This window comes from Somniosus microcephalus, chromosome 4, assembly GCF_052327205.1.
Source record: "Somniosus microcephalus isolate GS21.2 chromosome 4, FLI_Smic_1.0, whole genome shotgun sequence".
In the NCBI taxonomy this organism is placed as follows: domain Eukaryota; kingdom Metazoa; phylum Chordata; class Chondrichthyes; order Squaliformes; family Somniosidae; genus Somniosus; species Somniosus microcephalus.
The window spans coordinates 181,774,590-181,797,192 of record NC_140990.1 but is presented as its reverse complement, the minus strand read 5'-3'; the positions used below and the strand labels follow the sequence as shown (position 1 = coordinate 181,797,192).

Genomic DNA, 22,603 nt, shown 5'->3' with positions numbered 1-22,603 from the left:
TCTAAGATGGACGTAAATAATCCCACGGAACTATTTTGAAGAAGAGCAGGGGAGTTCTCCCAGTGTCCTGGTCAATATTTATCCCTCAAACAACACTACTAAAACAGATTATCTGGCCATTATCACATTGCTGTTTGTGGGAGCTTGCTGTGCGCCAATTGGTTGCCACATTTCCTACATTACAACAGTGACTACATTTTAAAAAGTACTTCATTGGCTGTAAAGCGCTTTGGGGCGTCCTGAGGTTGGGATAGGTGCTTTATAAATGCAGCAACTGAATAAGTTAATATACTTGATATTGCATTTCAATATATTTATTTTTTGGGAACACATTCTGCGATTCAATGGCCTAGCGCTTCTGCTAGATTGAGCTGCTATTTCCAGCACAATTTGCTCGAATTCGTCCAAACCAGCGCAAAAGATCGAGGAATTTCAAGCGCAAATTACATCCAGCGCATATTGAGTTTCTGCAATCTTCTGCACTAGGTTAAAAAACAGTGTGCTGGCGGACGGCCCCGTCTGCAAAACTGGTCATGCCCCCAAATCGAATTAATCGCCATGGCGAGTTTTCACTAATTTTGCGGCCCTTCGAAGAGGCTCTTAAAATTCAGCTCGTTTTTTAGGCGCAAGGACACTAACAGGCACGCTTTAAAAGATTGTAAATATTTTTTTAATTAACTAAGAAAATACACCAATGTAACTAGAAAATGGTTCTGTATAGTTTTTTTAAGTCATTTTCAATTATTTAAAATTGGGTTACTCACAGGAGGTGGACTACTCACTCTGATTAAAAATGCTAAGTTTTTGTGATAAACCCATTTTCAGCTGCATTAATCAAACTGCACCAGGTTACCACTGTTAAATACATCAAGGAATATTTTGTAATGCAAATTTTTTCTTAAAATTAAGTTCTAAAACGCTGCCCGTTTGTGCTGGTTCATGGAAGATTTTATGTTCGGTGATATGCAAATGATTTAAGCGGAGACTTAAGCAAAAAATTCACTTCTCAAAACTAGCGCAATATTGAGTGTAATTTACGCCTGCATTGCCGAATGCACCCAAAGCAGAAATTCTTCGGCAGTGTATTTTTCTATGAAAACTGAAACCCAATGACCTCTCATATGACGTATGACAGCCTGGAACTCTTTTCCCTAAAAAAAAAAGAGAAGGCTGAGAGGCAACCTGATAGAGGCCATTAAAATTATAGAGGGGTTTGATAAGATGTTTCCACAAGTGGGGGAATCTAAACCTAGGGGTCATAAATATAAGATAATCACCAACAAATCCAATAGGTAAATTAAGGAGAAATGTGGTTAGAATGTGGAACTTGCTACCACATGTAGTAGTTGAGGCGAATAGTATAGATGCATTTAAGGAGAAGCTAAGCTACATAAGTACGTGAGGGAGAAAGGAATAGAAGAATATGCTGATAGGGTGAGAGGAAGAGGGGTGGGAAGAGGCTCGTGTGGGGCATAAACACCGGCATAGACCAGTTGGGCCAAACAGCTTGTTTCTGTGCTTTAAATTCTAAATAATTCTATGTATGAAAAAAGTAGTTACAGTGGGGCATGAATGTGTCATGATGTAAGCTGCAGCTATAGCCAATATTCCATCAGTTGTATTATAGGGGGAAAAGCTAAAAGTTCATCGTTGCAAACCATCTGTTTTTTCAGAAGGCAGCCAGCTTTTACACCCCCAGTTTGTGTTGCTTGCGTCGCACCTACCAAAATAACCTTTCCAGCTCTGGCTGACACTCGCAGCTAGAGCGGTTTCTGGCAGTCAGGGATTGTGGGTAGTGTGGGCTGCCATTGTTCTCCATTTTAAAATGACAAACAGGGACTGGCAGCTGGCATCCTCCAATCCCATGAGGCAGGTCTGGAATGCACTGCCTGAAAGGGTGGTGGAAGCAGATTCAGTTGTGACATTCAAAACTGAATTGGATAAATACTTGAAAAGGAAAAATTTGCAGGGCTATGGGGAAAGAGCGGGGCAATGGAACTTTCACAGAGACGGCACAGGCACGTTGGACTGAATGGTCGTCTTCTGTGCTGTATCATTCTATGATTCAAGGTGAGGTCTACTAGGGGATGAATATTGGAGCTACTGGGGAAGGATCAAATGAACCCGTCCCTTGTCCTGTCCTGTCTCGGATGTCCCAGGACATGGCTCCGATAATTCATGCCCCAGTGGCCCTCACTTGTTCCAATTTATCCTCCACCTCAATCTCCATTTATCAGCACTCACATGCAGGACAAACAGCTGCCTCTGTCTCTGCTTCATGGGATTGGAGGTTTCCGGCTGCCCGTTACTGTTTGTCTTTTTTAAATAGATTACAGCGGCAACTTATGCTACCCACAATACCCTGCGTGCCAGAAGCCACTCTATCTGCTAAACAGAATAGCTGTTTTAATAGATGCCACTTGATTGATGCAAATCCAACCCGGCCAATTACCGTCCCATCAGTCTACTCTCAATCATCAGCAAAGTGATGGAAGGTGTCGTCGACAGTGCTATCAAGCGGCACTTAGCAATAACCTGCTAACTGACGCCCAGATTGGGTTCCGCCAGGGCCACGCAGCTCCTGACCTCATTACAGCCTTGGTCCAAACATGGACAAAAGAGCTGAACTCAAGAGGTGAGGTGAGAGTGACTGCCCTTGACATCAAGGCAGCATTTGATCAAGTGTGGCATCAAGGAGCCCTAGCAAAACTGAAGTCAAGGGGAAAACTCTCCATTGGTTGGAATCATACCTAGCACAAAGGAAGTTGGCTGTGGTTGTTGGAGGTCATTCATCTCAATCACATGACATCACTGCAGGAGTTCCTCAGGGCAGTGTCCTAGGCCCAACCATCTTCAGCTGTTTTATCAATGACCTTCCCTCCATCATAAGGTCAGAAGTGGGGATGTTCGCTGATGATTGCACACTGTTCAGCACCATTCGAGACTCGTCAGATACTGACGCAGTCCGTGTCCATATGCAGCAAGACCTGGACAACATTCAGACTTGGGCTGACAAGTGGCAAGTAACATTCGCACCACACAAGTGCCAGGCAATGACCATCTCCAACAAGCGAGACTCTAACCATCTCCCCTTGACATTCAATGGCATTACCATCGCTGAATCCCCCACTATCAACATCCTGGGGGTTACCATTGATCAGAAACTGAACTGGACCAGCCATATAAATACTGTGGCTACAAGAGCAGGCCAGAGGCTGGGAATTCTGCGGCGAGTGTCTCACCTCCTGACTCCCCAAAGCCTTTCCACCATCTACAAGGCACAAGTCAGGAGTGTGATGGAATACTCTCCACTTGCCTGGATGAGTGCAGCTCCAACAACACTCAAGAAGCTCGACACCATTCAGGATAAAGCAGCCCGCTTGATTGGCGCTCCATCCACCACCTTCAGTGTACCATCTACAAGATGCACTGCAGCAACTCGCCAAAGCTCCTTCAACAGCACCTTCCAAACCCGCGACCTCTACCACTCAGAAGGACAAGGGCAGCAGACGCATGGGAACATCACCACCTACAAGTTCCCCTCCAAGCCACACACCATCCTGACTTGGACCTGTATCGCCGTTCCTTCACTGTCGCTGGGCCAAAATCCTGGAACTCCCTTCCTAACAGCATTGTGGGTGTATCTACACCATATGGACTGCAGCGGTTCAAGAAGGCGGCTCACCACCATCTTCTCAAGGGCAATTCGGGATGGGCACTAAATGCAGGCCTAGCCAGCGATGCCCACATCCCATCAATGAATAAAAAAAAACAGGGGGCAGAAGAGCTACTCATCTTTATATTCATCTCATAAAAAAATGCCTTTACCCAGAGAGTGGTGAGAATGTGGATCAAGGCGAATAGCATAGATGCACTTAAGGGGAAGCGGGATAAGTACATGAGGGAGAAAGGAATAGAAGGATATGCTGGTAAGGTGAGATGAAGTAGGGTGGGAGGAGGCTCGTGTGGAGCATAAACACCGGCATAGACCAGTTGGGCCAAATGGCCTGTTTCTGTACTGTAGACTCATTGGCCCAGAAATTCGGGTCGGGGGCTTCCCGCGGGTGCAAGCCCCCTACCTACACTTATATATCGCGCTGACATTTTATGACTGGGCCTGCTTGGAATTCCGGTCTGTGGCCCGGTTCAGCTCCCGGCGTGCGTGATCCAGCGGCGTACTTAGTGCGATGAGCCGGCTGGGATCACGTGAGCACTGGGCAACCAATGGGAGTTTACAAAAGTCCATTCATGAGTTAGACATAAGACCTGTCAAACTCATGAAAAGTACGGGCGCCCAAAACACTACTTAAACTTTAAATAAAAGTTAAAAAAACATTCCAATAATTAAATTAACTATTAATAACTTTAAAAAAACTAATTTAAACAATTAATCAAATTTCTGCCAAAAATTTTTTCAAGAAATTGGGTCCAAAAATTAACTTACCTTACTGTAAATTCTTTAAAAATAATAAACCTGTGGAAAAAAATTTCTAACTTTAATTATTAGACCACTTACCTTATAAAACTAAGTCCTTACGTCTGCTTTTTACATTTGTAAAAAGCGGAGGCCTTCACGCACGGACAAACCTGTAAAAAAAAAACGCGTCTGCGCTGCCTCAAACGTCGCTAGGGAACCGCCTCTTAACCCCTTGGTTCAGAGGAGAGGAAATGCCGGTTTTCCGCGCATGCGCTGTGCATGCTGAAGTCCGGCACTTCCAACGGGCCCACGCGTGAGTACCCCGTCCGTACTCACACGTTGGGACCGGAATTACTGGGCCTATGTAATTCTCTGTAATATATAATCTGCTCAGAAAGCGGACTGTTGGTAACTATGGGTCATGGAACTCACTACTGAGCAAGGATTGAACCTGGATCGTTCCTAGCCTTTGTTGCTCTGTACCGCTTCAGTGTATGATTGGTGCATTTTGGTTTATATTTTAGAAGGAAAACCTCTGCCCATTTTAGCGGAATCAGGGTTCTATGTAATATTTGGATAACAGCAACTTAATCTGCCAGGTGCATTGAACACCAGACCATGAATCAACAGCCTTTGGTGACGGGTCACAATGGGGGTTTGATAACACATCAACAATGGGCGTTTATTTAGCCCAGCAGCCCACTCTCTGCCTTGGTGCCAGATTGACTATATTTCTACAAGAGAACACTTTGGATCCAATTCCCATCAATCAAAAGAATCAGTTACATGTCGACCCATAACCCTTTTGGAAATAACATTTAACATTTTCTCTTTTTCCCAGCTGAATTTAACGTATAATCTGGAGTTTTCAAAGTAAACTTTTGCAAAATACCAGCACTATTTATAATTTTCTTTTCAGTCAGCTATGTTTTATGCTGCTTGACCTGCTGAGTATTTCCAGCATTTTCTGTTTATATTTTTTGTTTTATTTCTGTTAGTTTTGTTCCAGCGAAGGCTTTTTTCAATTACAGGTATTATAATAATTACTCAGTAAGACTGGGCCAGATTGAGATGTTGGGGCAGTTTTGGTGGATATTCTGGTGTGTTGAATCAGTCTGCAGGAAAAGTGTGTGCAGCTCACCCCAAATTCCTCCCTGCTAATTCCATTTCTAAGGCCTGCAATAAAAGCCAAATTTCATCAGTGTTTATTTTAAGTGTATCGGTCATGTCTGACCAGGCACAGAACTGAGGACCACGGGTGAGATGATTGCCAAACCAGATGTGCTCCTAACGGCAGATGTGATGTCACTGCCTCAATTCAGTCCTCCCGTTAATGCCGCAGTCTGCGAGTCTCGATGAAGAGCTACGAATTAATTGCCACGACACTCGAGTTCAGTAGAAAGAAAGTAAATAAATAAAAAATGACCTTGCATTTATACAGGAACTTTCGCAACCTCAGGACGTCCCAAAGTGCTTCTCAACCAATTAAGTACTTTTGAAGTGTAGTCACTGTTGTAATGTAGGAAATGCACAGCCAATTTGCACACAGCAAGGTTCCACAAACAGCGATGGGATAAATGACCAGATGATCTGTTTTGAATGATGTTGGTTGAGGGATGAATATTGGCCAGGATGATTAGCAGGCTCTCCTGCTCTTCGTCGAAATAATGGGATCTTTTAGCTTCATGTTTCATTTTTTTTAAATGAAGAGTAAACAAATAAAAGTTAAAGCAGGAAAGATCCCAGCTTCAAATAGGAAGGAAAGACTTGTGGGAGAGTTTGCCGTTCAGAAAAGTGATTATCCGGTGTTGGGTGGCTCCAGATTGGCTCCCAGGCAGGTCAGAAGTTCGAACACCAGTTGAAATAAATGCAGCCACTGTGAGCAGCATCAGACTCCTCCAAGGTCAACAGAACAGCTTTCTCAAAAAAAAATGCTGGGGTCCCTTGAAGGAAGAGTATCAACATTATTTTCAGTATTTATTCATGTACTTTTCCAGATCGAAATGGGAAGAGTACTTGGGTAAGAAAGTATTGGATCACCCCATGGAACTTTCCTTCCACTTTGACCTAACTGCCTTGCAACCTTCAGCAATCCCCAACCAGAATCAAAGCTGCTTCTAGGCCATGCAGTATTTCTGTTAGCAAAAAAGATGTAAGCTTGTCACACTCCAAAAATATGGAAAACTAAGGTGTTTAAGATTAATGAAGTTGATCGGGTAGTTAGAGAGAAACTATTTCCTCTGGTGGGTGAGTCCAGAACAAAGGGGCATAACCTTAAAATTAGAGCTAGGCCGTTCAGGGGTGTTGTCAGGAAGCACTTCTTCACACAAAGGGTAGTGGAAATCTGGAACTCTCTCAAAAAGCTGTTGAGGCTGGGGGTCAATTGAAAATTTCAAAACTGAGATTGACAGATTTTTGTTGGGTAAAGGTATTAAGGGATAGGGAACCAAGGTGGATAATTGGAGTTAAGATACAGATCAGCCATGATCTAATTGAATGGCAGAACAGGCTCAAAGAGCTGAATGGCCTCCTCCTGTTCCTATGTTCATAAAACATTCGCTTAAAACCCCTGACCCAGCTGAGATCAGCAAATTTACCTTAGATCAACAAACAACATCATAAAGAGGTAAATAACTGAGTTCCAAACTCCACTTTCTTTCATTCCTACAATAAAAACTGTAATGGAGCTTAGGACCAGATGTAGCTTAGATACACCTTATTCCTGCATTCTCTCCTTAGTTTTAACGTGTTTGGTTTGCTCTCCATCCTTTGGGTTTCTCTCTGCCATGTTCCATTATTCAAATAGACAATCTTTTGCCAGGTATCTTTTGATGCTTTTCTTCAGCTGACCACTAGGGGATGTGCAAGAGCAGCCTGAGGTGACTTTTCCTTTTGTTCTGTAGGGAAATGCATGGCCTCCACCTTGGTTCCCAGACAGCTTGATAACTTGCCAAATGGGCACCATCTGGTGCAAACTCATGTACTACTACTCATTACCGTGTTGTATTGGTGCATCCGCCATTGTACTGCCCATGTCTTGTCCTGCTGTCATGAACCACCAATCTATGAGGCATCAGTGAAACTATATGGTACAGCAGATGAAGAGTTACTTAATAACTGCGTTTATACCAACAAACTCCACCCTTTTTCAAAAGCCAAGACGTTAGGGTGCATATTGTAAGTTCAATATCTCGTCAGAGAGGCACTACGCAGAGGACCAAAGGGCTAGTCACTGGGCACCTCCGGCTCCAGTGCCCCAATGGCAACATACTCCACACGAGAATGGTCCCAGACACAAGGGAAATCTAAAAGAGGAGAAAACCCAGTCCAATAATACCGAAAATACAATGATTTCATCAGATTGAGTTGAGGTGCAACAGCCTCTATTTATGGTGCCAGGATTCCAACAGATTATTTTTCTAAGTTTGGTTTGGTCATTGTGTTCAGTACCTTAACCATTGGCATTAGACTGTTGATGGGAAAAGTTTCATGGGAACCAAAAGGTGCAGAGCAAATCTAAACTGATAAGAACAAGCGCATCCCTGTGTTCTTGCCGTACCAGGGTGTAAGGACATTGCCGTTACTATAGGAGCTTTTACATATGATGTTTCTGTAGTTTGGGTCACTGGCTCTCCATATTTATATTGGGAAGGACCATTCCCCTTATCCCAGTAGAGGAGTGGCAGGTACAAAAGATTGTAAATCTGTGATTGTGGCATTGAGGTAAGGGAGCCTATTTTAGCAATGTAAGAGAAAAAGAACTTGCATTTCTATAGCGCATTTCACGACAACAGGGCGTTACAAATCACTGTTGTAATGTAGGAAATTCGGTGTCAATCTTGGCTCAATTGGTAGCACACTCGCCCCTGAGTCAGAAGGTTGTGGATTTGAGTCCCACTCCAGAGACTTGAGCACAAAATCTAGGCAGACACTGCCAGTGCAGTGCTGAGGGAGTGCTGCACTGTCGGAGGTGCCGTCTTTCAAATGAGACATTAGACCGAGGTCCCGTCTGCACTCTCAGGTGAATGTAAAAGATCCCATGGCACTATTTCGAAGAAGAGCAGTGGAGTTTTCCCCAGTGTCCTGGCCAATATTTGTACCTGAACCAACACCACTAAAACAGATTGTCTGATCATTGTAAGTATTGGGAAAGACTGATCAGGCTGTGGCTCTTTTCTCTAGAAAGGAGACGGCTGCGTACTTACCTATTAGAGGCCTATAAAATTATGAAGGGGTTCGATACGGTAGGCGTAGCGAAGATGTTTCTACTTGTGGGGGAATCCAAAACTAGAGGTTTTAATAAAAGATACTAACTAAGAAATCTAATAAGGAATTCAGGAGAAACTTCTTTACCCAGAGAGTGGTGAGAATATGGAACTCGCTACTACATAGGGTAGTTGAGGCGAATAGCGTAGATACATTTAAGGGAATGCTGGATATGTACATGAGGGAGAAAGGAATAGAAGGATATGTCGATGGGGTTAGATGAAGAGGGGTGGGAGGAGACTAGTGTGGAGCATAAACACCGGCATGGACCAGTTGGGCCGAATGGCCTGTGTGTGTGCTCTAAATTATATGTAATGATCTAATTGCAATGTAAACATGAGCGAGGGGCCAGAACCAGGATGTCACTTTCACACCATGCCAAATACAGAAGCACTATATGCAAAAGTGGTTTATGTTCCTGCTTCCATTGCAGAGGACGCTGATCTGGCCCATTGTGTCGGGAGTCACTGTGTCACATTGCCCTTTCCATGGAGCAGTTGGATAGGGCAATGCTAAAGGAGCTGTAAAACTGGGGCTGTTTGAGGGCTGCAAGCAATCCAGGTGAACCTGAGGTCACTGGGGTGTCATTCCAACCCACCAGGAAATGATGCACAACTAATCCAGTTAATCTATTTACATTTGCATTTTAATTCAGATTAGAGTGAACACAACACTGGATTACAGATAAGAGTGTAAACACGCCCTTAGATCCTCACAGTACAAATCCTCTTACCTTTCCACTCAAGAGAACAGATGGAATGTAGCTGTTAAGGTCATCGCAAAGTCAGTTTCCACCCCTTTCAAACCCAAACCAAACCTTCCTGCATTCTAAAAAAAAAGAATCAGAACATCCTCTTTAATTTTCTTTCTCCCATTGCATCCCTCCCAGGCGCAAAGAGAACAAGCAGATCACCTAATCTCTAGCCTCTGCTATCAAGTCACTGGACACCAGGATGTCTCTGCGAACAGCGCCCTGTGTTGACTTTGACTCCAGTTTTCCCCTCCTTCAGGTAGAAGCACTTCCCCCAACCACACAGTTGAGATCAGAATTGATCATTTAGTGAAGGGGGGAGGGCTGTTCATACAATCATACAGCACAGAAGGAGGCCATTCGGCCCATCGTGCCTGTCCCGGCTCTATCCAATTCGGCCCACTCCCTGCTCTTTCCACATAGCCCTGCAAAATTTTCCCCTTCAAGGATCCCTATGCTTTTTTAACAACCTTCTCAACTTGTCCTGCCACCTTCAAAGGCTTGTGTACGTACCCCCAGGTCTCTCTGTTCCTGCACCCCCTTTAAAATTGTACCATTTAGTTTATATTGCCTCTCCTTATTCTTCCTCCCAAAATGCATCACTTCACACTCCTCTGCATTAAATTTCATCTGCTGTGTCCTCCCATTTCACCAGTCTGTCTATGTCCTCCTGAAGTCTGTTACTATCCTCCTCACTGTTTAGTACATTTCCGAGTTTCGTGTCCTCTCTAAACATGGCATGAACCCCCTTTCTGCCAGGGTTTTGGCGCACAAATGTAGCTGTGTCCTCATGCAGCTGGTTAGCATTATCCAATCAGAAAAGCAAGTTGGAAACATACATTCATACAGACACAAAATAAATTAGATGAATGGATGCTGTGTAGAAAAGAATCACTCGTCCAATCCATAATTGTATTAACAAATCTATTAATTATAAAACTTGGACCAACAATAGAATGAATTGACAGTAGACATTAACCTTGTCTAAATTCTTTGCAAGCATTTTTCCACATTTTAAAAAATGTATTGGGATGTGGGCGTCGCATTTATGGCCCGTCCCTAGTTGCCCTTGAGAAGGTGATGGTGGGCCGCCTTCTTGAACCACTGCAGTATGTGAGGTGGAGGTACTCCCACAGTGCTGTTGGGTAGTGAGTTCCTGGATTTTGACCCAGCAACGATGGAGGAATGGTGATGTAACGGTGTGTGACATGGCGGGGAACTTGGAGGTGGTGGTGTTCCCACACGCCTGCTGCCCTTGTCCTTCTAAGTGGAAGAGGTCGCGGGTTTGGGAGATGCTGCCAAAGAAGCCTTGGTGGTGAGTTGCTGCAGTGCATCCTGTATATAGTGCGCACTGCAGCCATGGTGTGCCAGTGGTGGATTTACAGTATAAAAGAAACATGCAGTATCATTTAGATAGTGTAAATGGTTGGACAAAACTTTTAAAACTTGATGTTTTGTTTTTTCTGCACCTCCCAGGGAAGAGAAGGAGCGTTGGATCCGTGCTAAGTATGAACAGAAACTGTTCCTGGCCCCACTGCCCTGCTCGGATGTTCCCCTGGGACAACAGCTGCTACGTGCCACAGCTGAGGAGAATTTGAGGGCTGTCATCTTGCTTCTGGCCCACGGCTCCAAGGACGAAGTAAATGAGACTTACGGAGACGGTGATGGACGCACATCCTTGCACTTGGCCTGTAGGAAGGGGAATGTTGTCCTAACACAGCTTTTGATCTGGGTAGGTGTATGTAACAATTTCAAAAGAGAAGAAAGACACATTTATATAGCACCTTTCATAACCTCTGGGCGTCCCAAAGCACTTTACAGCCAATGAGGTGCTTTTCAAGTATAGTCAATGTTGTAATGGAGGAAACGTGGCAGCCAATTTGCGCACAGCAAGATCCCATAACAGCAATGTGATAACGACCAGATAATCTGTTTTAGTGATGTTAGTTGAGGAATAAATATTGGCCAGGACACTGGGGAGAACTGCCCTGCTCATCTTCAAATAATATCTTTTACGTCCAACTTAGAGGGCAGACAGGGCCTCGGATTAACATCTCATCCAAAAGACCTCCAACAGTGCAGCACTCCCTCAGTACTGGACTGGTGTTTTCTGTTGATCGCAACAGCGGTCCAGTTCCATGGGCCTGGCAGTCCCCATCTTACTTGAGTGACCATTGGTAGGCTGTACAATTGCAGGAGGCATCACAGCCAAGCCCACTCCTGTCTTCACCTGACACCCAGCTTCCAGCTGGAGCCACAGGATGGTAATCAGAAGAACCCCGGCTGATGTTTCCCTCCGTAGCAACAGCAACCACACCTTGCATTCATATAGCGCCTTTTACTTAGTAAAATGTTCTAAAGCGCTTTACAGGATCGTCATGAAACAAAATTGCCACTGAACCACATGAGATATTAAGCTTGGTCAAAGATGTAGGATTTAAGGAGCATCTTAAAGGAGGAGAGAGAGGCAGAGCAGTTTAGGGCCTAGGAGCTGAAGGCACAGCTGCCAATGGCGGGACGAAGGATGTCAGGGATGGACAAGAGGCCAGAATTGGAGGAGCACAGAGATCTCGGAGGGTTGTAGGGCTGGAAGAGGTTACAGAAATAGGGAGGGGTGAGGCCATGGAGGGATTTGAACACAAGGATGGGAATTTTCTGACCTCCGTTATCGTGCCCTTTTCAACTGAAGCCAACAGAGTGAGCACAGAACAAGACCGGACCTGAGACTTGTTTGTACAGTGCAGTGCAGGGGGTGGGGAGGTAAATTTACCCACAGCCTTTTCAGGGAACTCAGGGACACTGTGTTTATGAGGAATTGCACATTCAGATGAAGAGATGTCATTGTTTTAAAAGCAGAGATTTGACATGGTGTAATCCATTGCACCATTGTGGAATTGCAGCACATGGATTCGCCAGTGCCCAGCCCCTGCCGTATAATTGGCATGTGTGACTCAACCAGGTTTGCACACAGACACAGCATCTGCCTCGAGTAAGGCAATGGCAGAGGCCTGGGAACGTGTTGCCACCCCCTCCCTCTCCACAGCACAGCCTGAAAGTGGAAATGGGATCATTTTGTACTTAACAACTGATGGTTTATTTCCCTCTAATAGGCCAGTTATATACTATATAATAAAGGCAATTGCCGTCACCAATTAAGAGGTAGCATGTGCCCTCTTCTTAAAGGGACACAACTTTAACTTAAACAAAAATTAAAGGAAACTTAACAAATTAAATCAACATTTTATTTTCCGAGGTGATGATGCACTCCAGCCCTTCCGGTGCCCACCGGTCGCGGAAGGCCTCGAGCGTGCCGGCGGACACCGCGTGCTCCTTCTCCAGGGACACCCGGCGCAAACATAGCCACGGAAGACAGGCAGGCAGTCGGGCTGAACGACCCCCTCGACCGCCCGCTGCCTGGACCTGTTGATGGCCACTTTAGCCAGGCCCAAGAGCAGTCCTACGAGGAGGTCTTCCGACTTGCCCGCTTCCCCCCCCCCCCCCCCCCCCGCACCGGGTGACCAAAGATCAGGAGCATGGGACTGAAGTGCAACCGAAAATTGAGGAGCAGCCCCTTCAAATAGTGAAAGAGGGGCTGCAACCTCTCACACTGTATATGTGCAACACGGACTCCTCCAGGCTGCAGAAAATGCAGGTGGCCTGGGAGTCCGTGAACCGACTTAAAAAAATACAGCACCTTTAACATAGTAAAATGTTCCAAGGCGCTTCACAGGAGCGCTTATGAAACAAAATTTGACACCGAGACACATAAGGAGACATTAGGGCAGATGACCAAATGCTTGGTCAAAGAGGTAGGTTTTAAGGAGCGTCTTAAAGGAGGAGAGAGAGGTAGAGAGGCGGAGACACTTAGGGAGGGAATTCCCGAGCTTAGGGCCTCGGCACCTGAAGGCACGGCCGCCAATGGTAGAGTGATTAAAATCAGGGATGTGCAAGAAGCCAGAATTGTAGGAGTGCAGAGATCTCAGAAGGTTGCAGGGCTGGAGGAGGTTACAGAGATAGGGAGGGACGAGACCATGGAGGGGTTTGAAAACAAGGATGAGAATTTTAAAATCGAGGCGTTGCTTAACCGGGAGCCAATGTACGTCAGCGAGCTCTATATAATGAATGAATTGTAACTTTGACTTCACATCAACACAAACTCAAAGTTGTGGGTTCAAGTCCCACTCCAGAGACTTGAGCACAAAAATCTCGGCTGACACTCCAGTGCAGTGCTGAGGGAGTGCTGCACTGTCAGAGGTGCCGTCTTTCAGATGAGACGTTAAACTGCTCTCTCAGGTGGACGTAAAAAATCCCATGGCACTATTTCGAAGAAGAGCATGGGGGGTTCTCCCCGGGGTCCTGGCCAATATTTATCCTTCAATCAACATCACTAAAAAAAACAGATTATCTGGTCATTATCACATTGCTGTTTGTGGGAGCTTGCTGTGCATAAATTGGCTGCCACGTTTCTAACCTTACAACAGTGACTACACTTCAAAAGTGCTTCATTGGCTGCAAAGCGCTTTGGGACGTCCGTCCGGTGGTGGTGAAAGGCCCTGTAGAAATGCAAGTCTTTCTTTTTTCTTTCTGTATAAGGTTGCCAACTCTCCAGGATTGCCCTGGAATCTCCAGGAATTAAAGACTAACTTCCAGGAAACTGCTGCGAGCAACTCGGGACAAAAATTATTGGGACATCAACACTTTTGTTTCTCAGTTATGAAAATGTCAGATATAGGAAATCAGGCTGTTTGACTGACAGCAAAGGAGAGTCTATTCGCTTTCCAATTGGTGTGGGAAGGTGGCGGGCCACGAGTATGGATGAGTCGGGTGAACAATGGCGGGGTGATTGGAGGCCGGAGGCCATGTGATGACACTTCCAGGAATACATCCAACCAGTTGGCAACCCTAACTCTGTAGTGCAGCTCAGATGTGAAGTCGGCAGAATTAAAATCAGACAAAGGATGTGAGTCCACCTGATGCTGATACCAGTGGTATTATGGTGCCCCTACAATTCCCAGATAGCTCCCAGTGACGATGGGGACTGTAACTTGTGGACTACCTGTTTAATCATCCTTAGCCTCAACCATTGTGAATTGAAAGTGAAGTATATTGCACTAAATTGCTGCACAGTCCTGAAACTTCGACCAGGAGATAGCGGCATACATGTGGCTGTGTCTCAGTTGCCTCCTGTTTTAGGTGCTTTGTGCGTTAGAACTGCTGGGTAGAGGCAGAGTTGTCAACATTGGATGTAATCTTGAGATTTTAGGTTGTAAGTCAGTCATGTACCCTGGCCACACCTCCCAACAGCTGTCGTGATATAAAACGTTTGGGCAGCAGAAGTGTGTTTCCAGTGTGTTCAGTCCTGTTTTCTCAGTCAATATGTTGCTACTCCAGCAAGGAAGGAAGCACTATTTGACCTGGTTCTTTGGTAATGAGGTGGAGCGAGTTTGTGACCTAAACGTAAGGGTACATGTGGGAAGCAGTGACCAAGATATCATTTGGTTCAGTGTGAGAATAGAAAAGGAAAAAGAAAAAGTCAAGAGCAAAGGTTCTTGTCTGGAAACAGCAATTATAGTGAGATAAAAAGGACAGTGCCCAGATTAAATGGAAGAAAAAATAAGCAAATACAACTGTAGAACAATAACAATCCAACATAACAGCAGTGCGTACACTTCAAAAGTAGCTCATTGGCTGTAAAGCGCTTTGGGACATTCTGAGGCTGTGAAATGCGCTATAGAAATGCAAGCCTTTCTTTCTATAGTAGGAATTATTTAAATAGGAAATGGAAAGAGTACAAATTAAGTAAAATCCAGCAAGAATAAAAGGGAGTATAATGAAGGGTAGTAGTTCCATAGAGCAGTGTTTCTCAAACTGGGGTCTGCAGACCCCTTGGGGTCCGTAGAGACTTTCCAGGGGGTCCGCGGCTAGAGGTAATTTCAAGCCTGCTCCTCTTTATAAAATTGACACTGATTCAGTTCTTGCAACTTCTCAATGGCTGGGCCCGTCTCCCCAGAGGTCCACAGCTCTCATTCACTTTGGAACGTGCACTTCCTGCCGGCCGAGCTGATTCCTCTCCCTGGCACCTCGACCCTGTTGCACCCTCCCGACACGTGATCAGAGCGCCTGTGGGGCCCTTCAAACACGTGCCTGAACGTGTTCACACAAACACGTACAATCCCACAGTGCCGCTGATATAGAACATGCCAGTGGGACAGTATGGCGGAGAGTCACGCTTCCAGCAGCATCCCAGCAGGTGCATTGGTGCTCGTGAACTCACTCAGCTTGGCCATCCTGCTGACGGTATTAAAAATTGTCCAGCACTAAGTGGCTGATAGTAGCTGCGGAGTACCCAGAATTGGTGCGAGAAGCAGGCACACGCATCTCACGGATACCTGTCAGTAAACACCTGTATTCTTAAAAGCATTATTAAAACAATCTTTGCATGCAGCACTCTCATATCATGGGTATTATAGTATTATAACTTAGATGGAGCGTCTGTGATTACTAATCCATTTGAAAAGGGGTCCTTCAACCAAAAAAGTTTGAGAACCACTGTCATAGAGGGATTGAATCAAACTTGATACTTTAAAAAAAAAAAGCATTTAGTGTTTACAGGGCAGATAAAAAAAGAAAGCCAGGATAAATTATATAAGAAATCCATAAAAAGGAAAATGAGAAAGGCTAAGACAGAGTAGAAAGAACCAGAGAGGAAGATTAACGTAGTGAGTTGTTATGATCTGGAATGCACTGCCTGAAAGGGCGGTGGACGCAGATTCAATAGTAACTTTCAAAAGGGAATTAGATAAATACTTGAAGGAGGGAAAATTTTCAGGGCTATGGGAATAGAGCAGGGGAGTGGAACTAATTGGATAGCTCCTTCAAAGAGGTACGGTGGGCCGATTGGCCTCCTTCTGTGCTGTTTGATTCTAAGATGCTAGAAGAGAAAATTAGGGAAAAAAATTCAAGGGCAATAAATAAACTTCCTATAGCACACTTGCAGTAAGAGGATAGTCAAGGTAGAGGTAGGATGACTAAAAGACAAAGAAGGCAAGGTTATAGTGGAGAACAAGGAAATGGCTAAAATACTAACTAAGTGCTTTGCCTCGGTTATCACAGAGAAGGTGGAATTTGAAATTCAACACCAGAGTTGGGTGTGGGATATCTAGTGGAGGATAGTAATGAAAGAGAGATGATAGTAAAGACGTTAATGGGACCTGACAGCTTCATTGAGGAAACTAGGGGAAAGATAGCAGAGGCTCTGACTAACTTTCCAAAATTCTTTGGTAAGAAAAATTGTGCCTAAGGACTGATGGTTACTGCAGGTCCTGCCCAGCAACATAAACTTGTGGGATTTTCAGCTTCTGATAAAGAGCCAAGTTGTAGCAGACCCGATCTAAATCTAATTTAGGGCATAACCTTAAAATTGGAGCTAGGCTGTTTAGGGGTGATGTCAGGAAGCACTTCTTCACACAAAGGGTAGTGGAAATCTGGAACTTCCCACCACACCCCTCCCCCACACCCCCAAAGAAAGCTGTTGAGGCTGGGGGTCAATTGAAAATTTCAAAACTGCGATTTGATAGTTTTTTGTTGGGTAAGGGTATTAAGGGATACAGAACCAAGGTGGGTAAGTGGAGTTAAGGTACAGATCGGCCATGATCTAATTGAATGGAGGAACAGGCTCAAGGGGCTGAATGGCCTATTGCTGTTACTATATTCTAACTTTTGTCGTTGATCTTCCAGTATGGAGTTGATGTCATGGCACGTGATGCTCACGGAAACACTGCGCTGGCCTATGCCAAACAAACAATGAGTCAGGAGTGCAGCGACATCCTGCTACAGTATGGTTGCCCCGACGAACACTTTATCCTGGTGGCGACTCCCAACCTGTCCCGCAAGAGCACCAACCGCAACAACAACAACAACAACGGCGGAAAGATGGACACCAAACTGCCCGCTGTCATTTGAGGACGAGCTCATCGGACTCTTGTGTTTAGAGAGCAGCACTGAACCTCTCCCTTTACAGCCTCGTATCTGTGAAACCTCATTCCACTCCTGATTAAGTTCTAGAAGCAGCGTAACACCATGAAGAGCTGGAAGAATAGGGAAAAGAAGACAACCAGTTGTGGATCAGCTCATTAGACAAATGAGACAAGGCCCTGCACAGTCAACAAAAAATAAATAAAGATTTAAAAGGATCAGGAATTGTCCACTTGAAGAATAGCCAGTGGAGCAATGACCTGTCTTAAAAGCATGGAGCCCACCTGGGCCAACAGGGCAGACTTGTGAAAGCGGACAAGGGAAATTGGAACTTTCAGGCATTGGCAATTAGTTGTCAGTACATTTCACCTCTACCAAACAGGTTGATTCAGCTCTTCTGCGAAGGGCCCTTGCTGACATAAATCAGCCGAGAGCACAGAGTTTGTCAGGTTTGAAGCTCCTATGATGGTATGTGTCAAATCAGTTGTGGCTAATCTGTCCGGGGAGAATACTGGCTTCATTACACTTGTATAGTTGACTTCTTCCAGCATTACCACTGTTTAATAGAACATGATTAGTCATCATAGAGAAAAGCATATTAGCTGAGGAGGTAGTTACATGGCACGGTTCAATGACTGCTTGGATGTGATTGCAATATTCTCAGAAGCAGCACATTATCTCAGTCATGTTCTTTCCAGTCCTTTGAGCCCTCCTTCCTAAATTCACTGTCATAATTTAGTGTCTATTTAATTTTTAGTCCTCTTCCTATTCAAAAGAAAGGGATGGGGTCCTCCCGGATGCAATCTGTTTAGTGAACGCAGAGATTGCTAGTTGTGAAGAGTCAGGTGCTGTGCTGGAAACAGAACTGTGTGTCTTGTATGATTAAAAGGCTGTAGGCATTATATAGTGTGCTCGTTTGGAAGAAAGAAAGGGAATTGATGAGTCTTAGCCTCATTTCTCAGTCACAAGCTCACTGCCCTTCTGACCTGTGCAGCCATTGGCAGCATCTTCAAAAATGGATAGAATGGCCTTCTTGTCCAAGGGAGGCTTTTCTGAAATGATTCTTTGTCCTGTTTGTAAATATTATGTAAACTCTGACGTTATAGTATTTATATGTTGTACATAATTTTGTTAATTCCATAGGGATTTTAGCCTTTTTTTTGCGGAGAGAGGAAGGGGATTATTTGAAACTCTGAATGGAGTTCTTTACTCTGACCACAGTAAAATGGCCGCTCTTGTCCGTTGGCTGCATGTGGTTCAGTTCTATTTTTTTTGAGGGGGGGTGGGAATCGAGGTATTGGGGTAATATTGATAATGCACAAATTAAACTCCAGTCACTTTTACACTCCAGCATCGAGTCCAAATAAGATGTATTTTTCTATTCCCCTCTTGTGCATCCCGTGCATTAGATCCCTGGTTATGGCGCTGACGTGTTTAATCAGAAGAATTTGGCTACTTTCGACAGACCTAGACTCCCTTCTAAACGGCCATCAACTGTTTGAGAACAAAAACTAAACATTACACTTCTCCTTCCTGTATGATTTAAACAATGACATACTTAGGCTTGGCAGTTTTCAGTGTTTTGTGTAAGCTAACAGTATTTTTTAATTCCATGTTTTCTGGCTGGGTGTGAGCCGTAGGCAAGACGGATGTGAAACCCCTGGGATATTTTCAGATCCACATGGGATAGTCCGCCTCCCGACGCTCCATGACACGGCCAGCTGATACTTCATCATCGCGCTGTGCCGTTCCGTGTCCAGCGACTGCTTTCTCCAGCTGCTGATCTGCCAGTACACCTGCCCCAGTGGCCCCCTTTTGATCCATATCTTTATCCCTTTTTCCTCCACTTCCTCTTCTCCACCCACCCCCCCCACAAAAGGTGATTTCTTTCTCTGCCCAAAAGCAGGTGGAAAGTGTCAAAGTGTCTCCATTGGCAGATTTAAGGGTCACGTTGTCCTGGCGCTCAAACCTTTAACATACGGAATCAAGTCTGAGTATCTTGAAACACAATGTTGGTTCCCTGCCCCCCACTGCCCCCGGCGTAAGTCTATTACTTCACATAAAGAGGGGGGAAGATTGAGGAGCGAAATGGTGGGGCGCATTGCACTGGGTCTTTTAGCACTGCACCATTTTCCATTCCCACTCTGTCTTCTAACTAATGAAAAGTGCGGCAGAGGTGAGGGCACGGTCAATACAATCAGAAATATGCTTAACATATCACGTGTATCATTCCCATCTCCTCTGTGCTAGATTGGCAGAGAGTTTTGCGGAGACCATGATAGGTGTGTGTGTTCGTTTCAACTCATAGCTGTGTGAAGTTGTGGTATAGACTATTGATTGTGGATTTTAACTGGAAGGGAAGAGGGTCAGAAACTTATAAAAGATCTCTGCCGGCAAACTACTCACCTCCTAACCAATGGTTGAGTCCTAGAATCACCTGTTGCCCAAACCCAGTTTCACTAAGTTGGACTGAAGTGTGCAGCATGTTATCTGGAGGGCTGGCGTCAGTCGGAATGTCCCAACTAAAATCTCTGCCTGATTCCCACAGGCACAGGAACCTTTGGGCCTCATCTATTTTCCCTCAGATCCTACGAAAGAAAATCTTTAGAAAAAACACACACACGCACAATTCTGTATGGAAAATTCACACTATTCACACACGATCCGTAATCTGTTAACAGGGACGTGTGGCTTTTAGCAGTCCAGTGCCTCAGTGTATATTTAGCATCCGGTTCGCCTCTGTGCCAAATCCACACTCTTGTGTTAAAGCTGACAGCAAACAAGTAGCTCTGAATCTATCATCAAGTATAATAAAACATACAAGGGAATTTCTTTTCCTGTAATTCACTCAAAAAATAATGTTAATATTGTAGGTTATGCATCAAAGATCTGACGCAACGTCAGAATCCATGCCACAGATTCAACAATCCTTCAGGTTCTGTGTCATAAGTCATTGCTCCAACACCCCTCTGAGTCTGGACCATTGCTCCAACACCCCTCTGAGTCTGGACCATTGCTCCAACACCCCTCCGAGTCTGGACCATTGCTCCAACGCCCCTCCGAGTCTGGACCATTGCTCCAACGCCCCTCCGAGTCTGGACCATTGCTCCAACGCCCCTCCGAGTCTGGATCATTGCTCCAACACCCCTCCGAGTCTGGACCATTGCTCCAACACCCCTCCGAGTCTGGATCATTGCTCCAACACCCCTCCGAGTCTGGACCATTGCTCCAACACCCCTCCGAGTCTGGATCATTGCTCCAACGCCCCTCCGAGTCTGGATCATTGCTCCAACACCCCTCCGAGTCTGGACCATTGCTCCAACACCCCTCCGAGTCTGGATCATTGCTCCAACACCCCTCCGAGTCTGGACCATTGCTCCAACGCCCCTCCGAGTCTGGATCATTGCTCCAACGCCCCTCCGAGTCTGGACCATTGCTCCAGCGCCCCTCCGAGTCTGGACCATTGCTCCAACGCCCCTCCGAGTCTGGACCATTGCTCCAACGCCCCTCCGAGTCTGGACCATTGCTCCAACGCCCCTCCGAGTCTGGACCATTGCTCCAACGCCCCTCCGAGTCTGGACCATTGCTCCAGCGCCCCTCCGAGTCTGGACCATTGCTCCAACGCCCCTCCGAGTCTGGACCATTGCTCCAACGCCCCTCCGAGTCTGGACCATTGCTCCAACGCCTCTCCGAGTCTGGACCATTGCTCCAACGCCCCTCCGAGTCTGGACCATTGCTCCAACGCCCCTCCGAGTCTGGACCATTGCTCCAACGCCCCTCCGAGTCTGGACCATTGCTCCAACGCCCCTCCGAGTCTGGACCATTGCTCCAACGCCCCTCCGAGTCTGGACCATTGCTCCAACGCCCCTCCGAGTCTGGACCATTGCTCCAACGCCCCTCCGAGTCTGGACCATTGCTCCAACGCCCCTCCGAGTCTGGACCATTGCTCCAACGCCCCTCCGAGTCTGGACCATTGCTCCAACGCCCCTCCGAGTCTGGACCATTGCTCCAACGCCCCTCCGAGTCTGGACCATTGCTGCAACGCCCCTCCGAGTCTGGACCATTGCTCCAACGCCCCTCCGAGTCTGGACCATTGCTCCAACGCCCCTCCGAGTCTGGACCATTGCTCCAGCGCCCCTCCGAGTCTGGACCATTGCTCCAGCGCCCCTCCGAGTCTGGACCATTGCTCCAGCGCCCCTCCGAGTCTGGACCATTGCTCCAGCGCCCCTCCGAGTCTGGACCATTGCTCCAGCGCCCCTCCGAGTCTGGACCATTGCTCCAACGCCCCTCCGAGTCTGGACCATTGCTCCAACGCCCCTCCGAGTCGGGACCATTGCTCCAACATCCCTCCAAATCTGGATCATTGCCCAAACAGTCCTTCAGATTTAATATCATAAATCTGATACAGCCTCATGAACCAAGTCATCGATTCAACAGTTCAGGTCCTCCATCACTTACCATCCTAAAATGGCAACAGAGTATGGCACTAGAGCGGTAAGAAGAATTTTGGCAAAAATTCTCTGCCATGTATATACACAATAAATATTTCTCAGTGGCATTTGGTAATTAATCACTTTCATAGTTTGACGTCACCAATCCCCTTATTTGGACTGCTATTTTGGAATACTGAGGTGTATATTCTCCACATTCCTGCTTTGTAATTCCTGTGTTTCTGGTTTGTTTAGGGAATACATCCCTAAAGTGTGCCAAGCCTAAATATAAACGTATCCCTAATCGTGCTTTATAAACTGTGCCAGTCATTACTGTACCTGGAATCAGTTTATCTGCTGTTACACTAACATGGAATGTATCTGTAAAGAGCTGTTAGCTGACAGTTGTATCTCAGTGTAAATAGGTATAATATGGACACTATCAGAATGAATGGTTTGGTTTTTAATATTACCTCATTTGGCAGTTCATGTTTTGCAATGACTAGATGCTTTATTTATATGTTTGTAATAATAATAAATGCTGTGTGACGTTGCCTGTATTTTGCCAGTGGAGTTTGTTAGGCTGAGTTATGATTGACCATACCAGTATGTATTATGATTTTGTGGGTCAACTGTACAGTACTCTGTTAAAGACTGTAAAGTAATGCAAGGAGACTAAACTCTGTAATTGTAAAACGTCTCTTTTCAATAAAAAAAAACTTCTTAATACATTGGTTTCAGAGCGATTGGTTCCGTAAAACATGG

General features: G+C 45.5%; 1 protein-coding gene across 1 annotated transcript in view; it reads left to right on the top strand.

The window, feature by feature from the left end:
* The window catches only part of agap1 (ArfGAP with GTPase domain, ankyrin repeat and PH domain 1), a 585,448-nt gene extending 566,794 nt beyond the window's left edge, over positions 1 to 18,654 (top strand). The window contains exons 16-17 of the mRNA XM_085984196.1: positions 10,911 to 11,166; positions 17,172 to 18,654. Coding sequence (XP_085840322.1) covers positions 10,911 to 11,166; positions 17,172 to 17,396 — 481 coding nt within the window. The 3' untranslated portion in view covers positions 17,397 to 18,654. The remainder of the gene's footprint in view (positions 1 to 10,910; positions 11,167 to 17,171) is intronic.
* Positions 18,655 to 22,603: the final 3,949 nt, after the last annotated feature.